Source organism: Capricornis sumatraensis, chromosome 3, assembly GCF_032405125.1.
Source record: "Capricornis sumatraensis isolate serow.1 chromosome 3, serow.2, whole genome shotgun sequence".
Taxonomy (NCBI): Eukaryota; Metazoa; Chordata; class Mammalia; order Artiodactyla; family Bovidae; genus Capricornis; species Capricornis sumatraensis.
The window spans coordinates 22,915,447-22,928,267 of NC_091071.1; the positions used below are offsets into that span (position 1 = coordinate 22,915,447).

The following is a 12,821-nucleotide window of genomic DNA, read 5'->3' on the forward strand; positions in this document are numbered from 1 at the left end:
ACACATATTAATCAAATTAACAAAGATCAAACACAAAGAACAAATATTAAAAGCAGCAAGGGAAAAACAACAAATAACACACAAGGGGATTCCCATAAGGATAATTGCAGATCTTTCAATAGAAACGCTTCAGACCGGGAGGGAATGGCAAGACATACTTAAAGTGATGAAAGAAAATAACCTACAGCCCAGATTACTGTACCCAGCAAGGATCTCATTCAAATATGAAGGAGAAATCAAAAGCTTTACAGACAAGCAAAAGCTGAGAGAATTCAGCACCACCAAACCAGCTCTCCAACAAATGCTAAAGGGTATTCTTTAGACAGGAAACACAAAAAGGGTGTATAAACCCAAACCCAAAACAATAAAGTAAATGGCAATGGGATCACACTTATCAATAATTACCTTAAACGTAAATGGGTTGAATGCCCTGACCAAAAGGCAAAGACTGGCCGAATGGATACAAAAACAAGACCCCTATATTCTGCCTACAAGAGACCCACCTCAAAACAAGGGACACATACAGACTGAGAGTGAAGGGCTGGAAAAAGATATCCCACGCAAATAGAGACCAAAAGAAAGCAGGAGTACCAATACTCATATCTGATAAAATAGACTTTAACACAAAGGCTGTGAAAAGAGACAAAGAAGGCCACTACATAATGATTAAAGGATCAATCCAAGAAGAAGATATAACAATTATAAATACATATGCACCCAACATAGGAGTACCGCAATATGTAAGACAAATACTAACAAGTATGAAAGGGGAAATTAACAATAACACAATGATAGTGGGAGACTTTAATACCCCACTCACATCCATGGACAGATCAACTAAACAGAAAATTAACAAAGAAATGAAAACTTTAAATGATACAATAGACCAGTTAGACCTAATTGATATCTATAGGACATTTCACCCCAAAACAATGAATTTCACCTTTTTTTCATGCTCACAGAACCTTCTCCAGGATAGACCACATCCTGGGCCATAAATCTAAACTTGATAAATTCAAAATAATCAAAATCATTCCAAGCATCTTTTCTGACCATAATGTATTAAGATTAGATCTCAATTACAGGAGAAAAACTATTAAAAATTCCAACATATGGAGGCTGAACAACACGCTTCTGAATAATCAACAAATCACAGAAGAAATCAAAAAAGAAATCAAAATATGCATAGAAACTAATGAAAATGAAAACACAACAACCCAAAACCTGTGGGACACTATAAAAGCAGTGCTAAGAGGAAAGTTGATAGCAATACAGGCATACCTCAAGAAATAAGAAAAAAGTCAAATAAATAACCTAACTCTACACCTAAAGCAACTAGAAAAGGAAGAACTGGAGAACCCCAGAGTTAGTAGAAGGAAAGAAATCTTAAAAATTAGGGCAGAAATAAATGCTAAAGAAACAAAAGAGACCATAGCAAAAATCAACAAAGCCAAAAGCTGGTTCTTTGAAAGGATAAATAAAATTGACGAATCATTAGCCAGACTCATCAAGAAACAAAGGGAGAAAAATCAAATCAATAAAGTTAGAAATGAAAATGGAGAGAACACAACAGACAACACAAAAATATAAAGGATCATAAGAGACTACTATCAGCAATTATATGCCAATAAAATGGACAACGTGAAAGAAATGGACAAATTCTTAGAAAAGTACAACTTTCCAAAACTGAACCAGGAAGAAATAGAAAATCTTAACAGACCCATCACAAGCACAGAAATTGAAACTGTCATTAGAAATCTTCCAGCAAACAAAAGCCCAGGTCCAGACGGCTTCACAGCTGAATGCTACCAAAAATTTCGAGAAGAGCTAACACCTATCCTACTCAAACTCTTCCAGAAAATTGCAGAGGAAGGTAAACTTCCAAACTCATTCTATAAGGCCACCATTACCCTAATACCAAAACCTGACAAAGATGCCACAATAAAAGAAAACTACAGGCCAATATCACTGATGAACATAGATGCAAAAATCCTTAACAAAATTCTAGCAATCAGAATCCAACAACACATTAAAAAGATCATACACCATGACCAAGTGGGCTTTATCCCAGGGATGCAAGGATTCTTCAATATCCACAAATCAATCAATGTAATTCACCACATTAATAAATTGAAAAATAAAAGCCATATGATTATCTCAATAGATGCAGAGAAGGCCTTTGACAAAATTCAACATCCATTTATGATAAAAAAAAAAACTTTCCAGAAAGCAGAAATAGAAGGAATATACCTCAACATAATAAAAGCTCTATATGACAAACCTACAGCAAACATTATCCTCAATGGTGAAAAACTGAAAGCATTTCCCTTAAAGTCAGGAATAAGACAAGAGGGTGCCCACTTTCACTTCTACTATTCAGCATAGTTCTGGAAGTTTTGGCCACAGCAATCAGAGCAGAAAAATAAATAAAAGGAATCCGAATTGGAAAAGAAGAAGTAAAACTCTCACTGTTTGCAGATGACATGATCTTCTACGTAGAAAACCCTAAAGACTCCACCAGAAAATTACTAGAGCTAATCAATGAATATAGTAAAGTTGCAGGGTATAAAATCAACACACAGAAATCTCTTGCATTCCTATACACTAATAATAAGAAAGTAGAAAAAGAAATTAAGGAAACAATTCCATTCACCATTGCAATGGAAAGAATAAAATACTTAGGAATATACCTACCTAAAGAAACTAAAGACCTATATATAGAAAATTATAAAAAACTGGTGAAAGAAATCAAAGAGGACACTAACAGATGGAGAAATATACCATGTTCATGGATTGGTAGAATCAATATAGTGAAAATGAGTATACGAGCCAAAGCAATCTACAGGTTCAATGCAATCCCTATCAAGCTACCAGCAGTATTTTTCACAGAGCTACAACAAATAATTTCACAATTTGTATGGAAATACAAAAAAAACTTGAATAACCAAAGCATTCTTGAGAAAGAACAATGGAACTGGAGGAATCAACCTGCCTGACTTTAGGCTCTACTACAAAGCCACAGTCATTAAGACAGTATGGTACTGGCACAAAGACAAATATAGATCAATGGAACAAAATAGAAAGCCCAGAGATAAATCCACACACCTATGGACACCTTATCTTCAACAAAGGAGGCAAGAATATACAACGGAGTACCGACAATCTCTTTAACAAGTTGTGCTGGGAAAACTGGTCAACCACTTGTAAAAGAATGAAACTAGATCACTTTCTAACACTGCACATGAAAATAAACTCAAAATGGATTAAAGATCTAAACATAAGACCAGAAACTATAAAACTCCTAGAGGAGAACATAGGCAAAACACTCTCCAACATAAATCACAGCAGGATCTTCTATAATCCACCTCCCAGAATTCTGGAAATAAAAGCAAAAATAAACAAATGGGATCTAATTAAAATTAAAAGCTTCTGCACAACAAAGTAGACTATAAGCAAGGTTAAAAGACAGCCTTCTGAATGGGAGAAAATAATAGCAAATGAAGCAACTAACAAACAACTAATCTCAAAAATATACAAGCAACTTGTGCAGCTCAATTCCAGAAAAATAAATGACCCAATCAAAAAATGGGCCAAAGAACTAAATAGATATTTCTCCAAAGAAGACATACGGATGGCTAACAAACACATGAAAAGATGCTCAACATCATTCATTATCAGAGAAATTCAAATCAAAACCACAATGAGGTACCAATTACACCAGTCAGAAAGGCAGCGATCCAAAAGTCTACAAGTAATAAATGCTGGAGAGGGTGTGGAGAAAAGGGAACCCTCTTACACTGTTGGTGGGAATGCAAACTAGTACAGCCACTATGGAGAACAGTGTGGAGATTCCTTAAAAAACTGGAAATAGAACTGCCTTATGACCCAGCACTCCCACTGCTGGGCATACACACCGAGGAAAGCAGAATTGAAAGAGACACGTGTACCTCAATGTTCATCGCAGCACTGTTTATAATAGCCAGGACATGGAAACAACCTAGATGTCCATCAGCAGATGAATGGATAAGAATGCTGTGGTACATATACTCAATGGAGTATTACTCAGCCATTAAAAAGAATACATTTGAATCAGTTCTAATGAGGTGGATGAAACTGGAGCCGATTATACAGAGTGAAGTAAGCCAGAAAGAAAAACACCAATACAGTATACTAACACATATATATGGAATTTAGAAAGTTGGCAATGATAACCCTGTATGTGAGACAGCAAAAGAGACACAGATGTATAGAATGGACTTTTGGACTCAGAGGGAGAGGGATAGGGTGGGATGATTTGGGAGAATGGCATTGAAACATGTATACTATCATGTAAGAAACGAATCGCCAGTCTATGTTCGATACAGGATACAGGATGGTTGGGGCTGGTGCACGGGGATGATCCAGAGAGATGATATGGGGTGGGAGGTGGGAGGGGGTTCAGGAGTGGGAACTCAAGTACACCCGTGGCTGATTCATGTCAATGTATGGCAAAACCAATACAGTATTGGTTGGGCAAAATAAAGTAAAAATAAATTTTTTTAAAAAAATAAAAAGAGCAAATGTATGGGAAAAAAAATGACTGGATTAGAAAGAAATCTCTTCAATAAGTGGTACTGGGAAAACTGGAGAGCTATATGTAAAATAAATGAGATTAGAATGCTTTCTAATACCATATACAAAAAGAAAATCAAAATGGATTAAATACCTAAATATAAGACTGGAAACCGTAAAACTCATAGTAGAAAACATAGGAAGAACACTCTGACATAAATGATAACAATATTTTTTTAGATCTCTTTCCCAAGCCAGAAGTAACAAAAGCAACAGTAAAAAAAAAAAAAAAAAAGGGACATAATCAGTTAAAAAATGTTGTAGAGCAAAGGAAACGATTAACAAGGCAAAAAGACAACCCACTGAATGGGAGAAAATACTTGCAAATGATGTAACTAATAAAGGGTTAATATCCATCCCACCCCTCCAAAAAAGCCAGCTCATATTACTCAACATCAGAAAAACAAGTAGCCCAAATAAAAAAATGGGCAGAAGAACTGAATTCACAGTTTTTCATACAAGATATACAGATGGCCAACAGGCACATGAAAAGATGTTCAACATAGTTAATCATCAGGGAAATGCAAATCAGAACCACAATGAGATATCACCCCACATCTGTCAGAATAGCTATCATCAAAAAGAACACAAATAACAAATGTTGGTAATGATGTGGAGGAAAGGGAACCCTCCTATTCTGTTGGTCAGAATGTAAATTGGTGCAGCCACTATGGAAAACACTATAAAGGTTTCTCCAAAAACTAAAAATACAACTAACATAATACCCAGCATTCCACTCCTGGGTATATATCCCCACAAAAGAAAAACACTAATTTGAAAATATACATGCGTCCCCCGCAATATTCATAACAGCATAATTTTCAAATACCAAGATATGGAAACAACCTAAGTATTCATCAACACTATGGATAAAGTACAGATAGTGAAGTGAAAGTCGCTCAGTTGTGTCCGACTCCTTGTGACCCCATGTGACTCCATGGACTGTCCATGGAATTCTCCAGGCCAGAATACTGGAGTGCGTAGCCTTTCCCTTCTCCAGGGGATCTTCCCAACCCAGGGATTGAACCCAGCTCTCCTGCATTGCAGGCAGATTCTTTACCAACGGAGCAACAAGGGAAGCCCAAGAACACTGGAGTGGGTAGCCTATCCCTTTTCCAGGGAATCTTCCCAACTCAGGAATCGAACTGGGTTCTCCTGCATTGCAGGTGAATTCTTTACCAACTGAGCTATCAGGAAAGCCCTAAAGTATAGATAAAGTATTCCTATATATATACATATACATGAATATGAAAATTTGTCATTTGTATCAACATTAATGGACTTGGAGGACACTATGTAAAGTGAAACAAGTCAGAAAGAAAAATATAAACACTGTATGATATCACTTATATGTGGAATATAAAAAATACAACAAACTAGTGAATATAACCAGAGAAGGCAGTGGCACCCCACTCCAGTACTCTTGCCTGGAAAATCCCATGGATGGAGCAGCCTGGTAGGCTGCAGTCCATGGGGTCGCTAAGAGTCTGCCACGACTGAGCGACTTCACTTTCACTTTTCACTTTCATGCATTGGAGAAGGAAATGGCAACCCACTCCTGTGTTCTTGCCTGGAGAATCCAGGGATGGCAGAGCCTGGTGGGCTGCTGTCTATGGGGTTGCACAGAGTCGGACATGACTGAAGCGACTTAGCAGCAACAGTGAATATAACATAAAAGAAGCAGACTCACAATTATAGAGAACAAGCTAGTGGTTACTAGTGGGCAGAAGGAAGTGGAGAGGGGCAATATAGGGGTAGGGGAATAAGTGGTACACACCTTTAGGTTATAAAACAATCTACAAGATATATTGTGTAGCATAGTGAATAAGACCAATATTCTATAACTGTAAATGGAGTATAACTTCTAAAACTGTGAATCACTATATTGTATATCTGAAATTTATGTAATATTATATATCAATTATAACTCCATAAAAAGTAAAACAAATAAAAAATAAAATACATTATTTCCCTTTTTACACTGTTGATATTTTCATTGATGGTGTAAAAACAATATTGAGAAAAACTGTGATGCCTTAAAACAAATCAAACAGTAGTATAAAACTGTGCTAAATGTAATTTTTTCACAACTAGACAAACACAGTAAAAAAAATGTTTCATTTAATTGCATCATTGAGGAAGGAGTAAAAGTAATTTTCTAAGTCTTACTCCTTGAATATGAATTTTTATTATTCTGTATAATGAAAGGAGAAATATACACAATGCATTTCTGTAGCATATCAAAATACAATGGGAGCCCTAAATTATTTGTAATTGTGTCGTGGGGTCAACTAGCCACTTTTTAAAATAGAAAGGCAATTTTACCTGAGAAGATGATAGATATGGAAATTATAGTTAATCAAGACTTGGATATCTAATAGACATCTTTTTTACAAATTAATAAAGCAGTGCTTCATTTCAAGAAAAAGAACTGACAATATTTGTCACCAATGAAAAAACTGAGGTTTCTGCTGAAAAGTAAAATTTAAAAAAATTTTTATCCACTATTGTGTAACATATTTCCAATTCTGGAAAAATACTTTGATGACATCATATTCATATTAATAAATGTGAACCTTTGATGATGTAATAAAGAAATGTGTCATCACTTAGAAGATACGTATTAGTGAATGAATCTTTTCCAAATAATCAAGATAAATTATGACAAATTTATGCTTGGTTAAATATTTATTCAATTTGAAAGATATACTAATGGATATTATTTTAACAGATTAAGAAATGTTCAGTAATATGTTTTCAGATTCCAAACTTTATTCAATTGTTAGTAAATGATCATCAGTTAAGTTTTAGTGAACAACCATACATAAACTTAAGGCTTCCAAAATATGCAACTTTTAAAAACTACATGTCTATGTAAGGCTGCATTTTTTTCAAATATTTTAAACAAAACAATAATGCAACAGATTGAATGCAGAGTCAGATACTAACTATCCAATGAGAATCCAGTTATCTTCAATTAAGTAAACATGAAAGATACTTGAAAAATATAAAACATGACACTATTCTCACTAATTTTCTTAATTTTGAAAATAGTTTTTTCCACCAAAATAAAATGTTACATAGTTCAATATATAATGGGTTTATTGGTGATATATTTAAATAAGTTGATAAATATTTTCTAAATTTCTCAGTTTTAATTTCCAAATATGATAAATACTAATAGATATAATTGACCCTGAAGTTCCTTGGGGAGCTCAATAATTTTAAAAGTGCAGATACATGAAGCAGGGCATTCAAAGCTGGTGCTCTGGAACAACCCAGAGGGATAGGGTGGGGAGGGAGGTGGGAGTGGGGTTCAGGGTGGGGGACCGCATGTGTACCCGTGGCTGATTCATGTTGATATGGCAAAACCACAACAATATTGTAATTATCCTCCAATTAAATAAATTACTTCATTAAAAAAAAAGAAAAAAATGCAGAGGTGTTCTGAGAATCACTTGCTTTAAACCACAGACTGATAAGAAGAGGATTGAAAATGGAGGACAGATAAAAAATGTTCCCTATTTTGCTATGCCGTTCAGTTCAGTTCAGTTCAGTTCAGTTTAGTCACTCAGTCGTGTATGACTTTTTGCAACCCCATTGACTGCAGTACGCCAGGCTTCCTGTCCATCACCAACTCCTGGAGTTTACTCACTCTCTTGTCCATTGAGTCGGTGATGCCACCCAACCATCTCATCCTCTGTCATCCCCTTCTCCTCCCATCTTCAATCATTCCCAACATCAGGGTCTTTTCAAATGAGTCAGTTCTTTGCACAAGTGACTATGGCTTTGATTCTAAGTAATTTGGACTAATAGTATAAAAAAAGCATATAATGGTAACCAGATAGCTGACATAATTTATAATCTCCTCACTAGGGTCTAAGGACCTTACCACACATTCGTTCAGATACAGATTTTTTATAGAAAACCATTTCATTCTATTATATATGTTACAAAGTTAACTCACAGCAGCTTTAGTTGAGAAGGAATTAAAGCTGTATTAGTATCATAAGACTGTGTGGATGGTGTTAAAATTAAGTAATGTTCACTCTTCAACAAACTCAGTATGTAAGAACTGGAGTTTCTCTCAATAACAGAAATAATTAGAACTTACCTGAATAAAGAAATACCATGGCTTGGGCACACCATACTTTCCTGGAAAGACAGCATCTATATACCAGGCCAGAAGGCCATATAAGAAGGCATCAAATAAAAGCATTCCCATAATTTGAGCAAGAGTGAGTTCATCATCTGGGCTCACTTGTGACAAGAAGTTATTCCACTTAGCACCATATTCTGAAATATAATAGGAAATAGTTACTTCAGGTGCCCAAATGTGACTAAAACAAAATTACTCATCAACTTTATAATTAAGCAATGAAGAAAAGTGCACTGATATTCTCTAGCTATAGATACTACTTACTACTTTCTGATACTTTAGATTTTAGGTTTCTCAAAAAGATAATGAAGTAGTAGCAAAAGGGGTCTCTGCCTAGACCCAAACATGTTGATTGAAATGTTGGTAGGTGACTGAAACAAAAATAAGCAATCATCAGAAGTCCATAAAATAAGACTCAAAGCAATAAGCAGACCTATTGCTTGAGATGGTGGTCCTATCTCTCCATTCTCTCTCATGCTGATTTCCATCAAAATAACCATCAGGATATATAAAATTTGAAAGGTATTCATCAGTATAAAAAAAATAAGGTTCAGCTTCCAGTTTCTGGTTTGGAAAAAGAACTTAGAAGTCACTACTCCATCCTAACAAGTAGGAAGCTGAACTGAAAAGTCTATAACTCTTCTTAGATCAATCAGATAAGTGAGGTCACAGGGCAATACACTGTCCCTAAAACTGGAGAGCCAGATAGGCAAATACAGAGAATATAATTTAATGGAATAGAAACTCTAAACAGAATCTCTAAAAGATCCAGTGCTACAGTAGAAAATCCTAAACTATAATTAACAAATTGCTGGGGCCTTACTAGGACAAGTCTAAAGAATTAAAAAGTCCAGGGTGCCCAAGTCATAAGGAACTTGTGAATCCATGTTTTTGTCAATTTACCGCCAAGATCCTTATCAGTTTCTCATGGCAAATATACGAGAAAACTCCCTGCGTGCTTCCAGGAATCATGGAAGAAGGGAAAAAGGAACCATTTTGAAATGTGCCAGTGCATTCTATTCTTAATTAGGCCTGATTCATGAGAAAGTATTTTACCAGAGCATAACCTACCTAGGGGAAGGAAAAGTCCAACCTGCTCTAGTCATCTTGTCTCTTCTAAAGAGGAGGAAACCGAGAAGCACTGATGATTTCATAGATCAGCAACATAAGCTCATCGAAAGACTAAAGCCTAATCATAGTACTATGGAATCCTTTATCTCCCCACTACACCTTACCAATATGTCAGTAATGTCCTATTCACTATATTTCCTTTTCCCTAGACCCTTATGTACATATTTTAATGAAAATTTATACCGCATACTAAAGGAGGGGGAAAAAACACCACAGTTTGAAGAAACTAAAGCAGCATCAGAATCACTCTGATATGCAAAATGTTGGAAATATTAAATCAGGTCTATTATAGCATTGAAACATGTATATAATCATATATGAAACAGATTGCCAGTCCAGGTTCGATGCATGAGACAGGGTGCTCAGGGCAGGTGCACTGGGATGACCTTGAGGGATGGGATGGGGAGGGAGTTAGGAGAGGGGTTCAGGATGGGGAACACATGTACACCCACGGCTGATTCATGTCAATGTATGGCAAAAACCACTACAATATTGTAAAGTAATTAGTCTCTAGTTAAAATTAATTAACTAAAAAATAAATAAACCAGGATTATTTAAAACCATGATTAACATGATAAGGCCTTTAATGGAAAAAGTACACAGCATGCAAGAATAGACTGATAATGTAGAGAGATGGATAAGAAAGAATCAAAAAGAAATGCTAGAGTCCTTGGCATGGCTGTGGTGGGGAAAACGATGGGCAGGAAGGAGGGAGAAAAGCCTGAGAACCCACAGCTAGCTAAAGCCTCTGGAGTAATGGGACAAAGTGCCAGTTGAGAAGTGCTGAGAAGCAATGAGCTGAAGGAGAAACTTCATTTCTCAACAATGCTTATAAAGATCTACAAGCTTGTATTTGGTAGTCAGACAACAGAGAAAGAAAGCATCAACTTTTTTATGAGACTTATATCAAGTATGCCTGAGCTAACAAAGCTGTTTCAGCTCTTGCTCCAATAAATCCTTTCAGTAGCAGCAGCTTTTAAAGAAGATGAAGAGAGCAAACCAGAGGAAATGCCTCCTAAAAATAAAGATGGGGGAAAATATTGGACAAACACTAACATCAGCAAGACCAAACTCCTTCAATAACGGAAAACATGGGTTTTCTGACAACCAGGAGCTACGGGAGGGAAATATAAAACCTCATCTTGGAAAAGTCCATTACTAAGACCTGTTAAAAAAACTATCATGAAATTAAGGTATGATCCAGATGTAATTTAAAATGAGCAGTTTCCTTTAAAAAAATTTGTATATAACTATCTTTGGAGCCACTTAAATAAAAACAAAACATTATCACATGAGAGCTTGAAATTAGAAGTAATTTGTACACAGACTTCAATACATTTGCTAATTTTGTCGTTTCATACTATTAATTTCCAAAGATTGGAGACAATAAAGAAATTAGAACCTTTTAAAGAATTGCCTATTTTTAGATACAACTGATTAGACTAGCTCACTAAGCCAGAGCAAAAAGTTACTATCTATTTAAACTTCAAGCAATTACTCTTTACCTTAACTCTCTCATTACCTAGAGCAGTCTAGCTCCCAGGAACTGCCTTATAGAAAAGTAGTACTGTATTAAGAGGAAAATGCTACCAGACCATGGACTAAAAGTAAATTTAGATAAAAAATAACTACAGCATTTTTTTTCCTTATGGGCATTTGGTTTGTTTCAAGTCATCATCAAGTAGGTATAGCATTGCTATCAGTGAATACAGCTGTTTAGCTCTTTAAAAAACATATTTTAAGACTTTCCTGGTGGTCCAGTAGTTAAGAATCTGCCATACTATGTAGGGTACACCGGTTTTGGGGGTGTGGAGGGGAGGAACTAAGCCCACTTGCCACAGTTGTTGAAGCCCCCATGCTCTGGAGCCTGTGCTCTGCAACTAGAGAAGGCCCATGCACCACAAAGAAGAAACAGTAGAGAAAAAATAAAATAATAAAAATATATTTTAAAATGTTATGTAAACCGTTGAGTATGTTAAATAGTACACTTCAACTTAATGGGTCATGTCTACTTTCATTGGAGAAGGAAATGACTCCAGTACTCTTGCCTGGAAAATCCCATGGACGGAGGAGCCTGGTAGGCTACAGTCCATGGGGTAGCAAAGAGTTGGGCACGACCGAGGGACTTCACTTTCACTTTTCACTTTCAGGTATTGGAGAAGGAAATGGCAACCCACTACAGTATTCTTGCCTGGAGAATTCCAGGGACAGAGGAGCCTGATGGGCTGCAGTCTATGGGGTCACACAGAGTTGGCCACGACTGACGTGACTTAGCAGCAGCAGCTACTTTCATTAATCTTCAGAAAACAATCCTTCGCTATCAAAGTAAATCAGTATCTTGAATGTGCTTCTCTTTATGCTATTATTAGAGCTGGAAGCAAACAATAGGAAACTGTTTTTTTTAAAATACAGACTACAACCCCAAATTTTAATATGTATGTTGTTTAATATTCGGCTGCTTTTAATTTTTAACTGTATAAACATCAAATAATTACATTTCATAAAAATGGAAAGTAAAAAGATGCACTTTCTATTACATTGTCAAAGCATTTACTAACTTGTGAAATCCAATTTGAATTGATCTTAATACAGGATTTCTTGTTATAACACTATAATATTGTATCTTAAGTGTATACATTGAACAACAGCCTCTGAAAACAATGGCCTTTCAAAACACTTCCTACATTTTCCATAGAAGGAAAGTCAGTCCATCTTTAAATATTTTGTGGAATCTCTGACCACATGTACTTTGTTAGATCTGTGTGTCATATGGTGGTTTGGAGTTGTTTGTTTCTGTATTTTTTAGTTATATGTAGACATGGAACAACAGACTGGTTCCAAATAGGAAAAGGAGTACGTCAAGGCTGTATATTGTCACCCTGCTTATTTAACTTCTATGCAGAGTACATCATGAGAAACG

At 35.7% G+C, this 12,821-nt stretch overlaps 1 protein-coding gene across 1 annotated transcript in view; it reads right to left on the reverse strand.

The window, feature by feature from the left end:
* Nucleotides 1-12,821, reverse strand: part of LOC138076172 (phospholipid-transporting ATPase ABCA3-like) — a 215,958-nt gene that overhangs the window by 165,280 nt on the left and 37,857 nt on the right. The window contains exon 6 of the mRNA XM_068968393.1: nucleotides 8,726-8,907. Within this exon, the coding sequence (XP_068824494.1) occupies nucleotides 8,726-8,907 (182 nt within the window). The remainder of the gene's footprint in view (nucleotides 1-8,725; nucleotides 8,908-12,821) is intronic.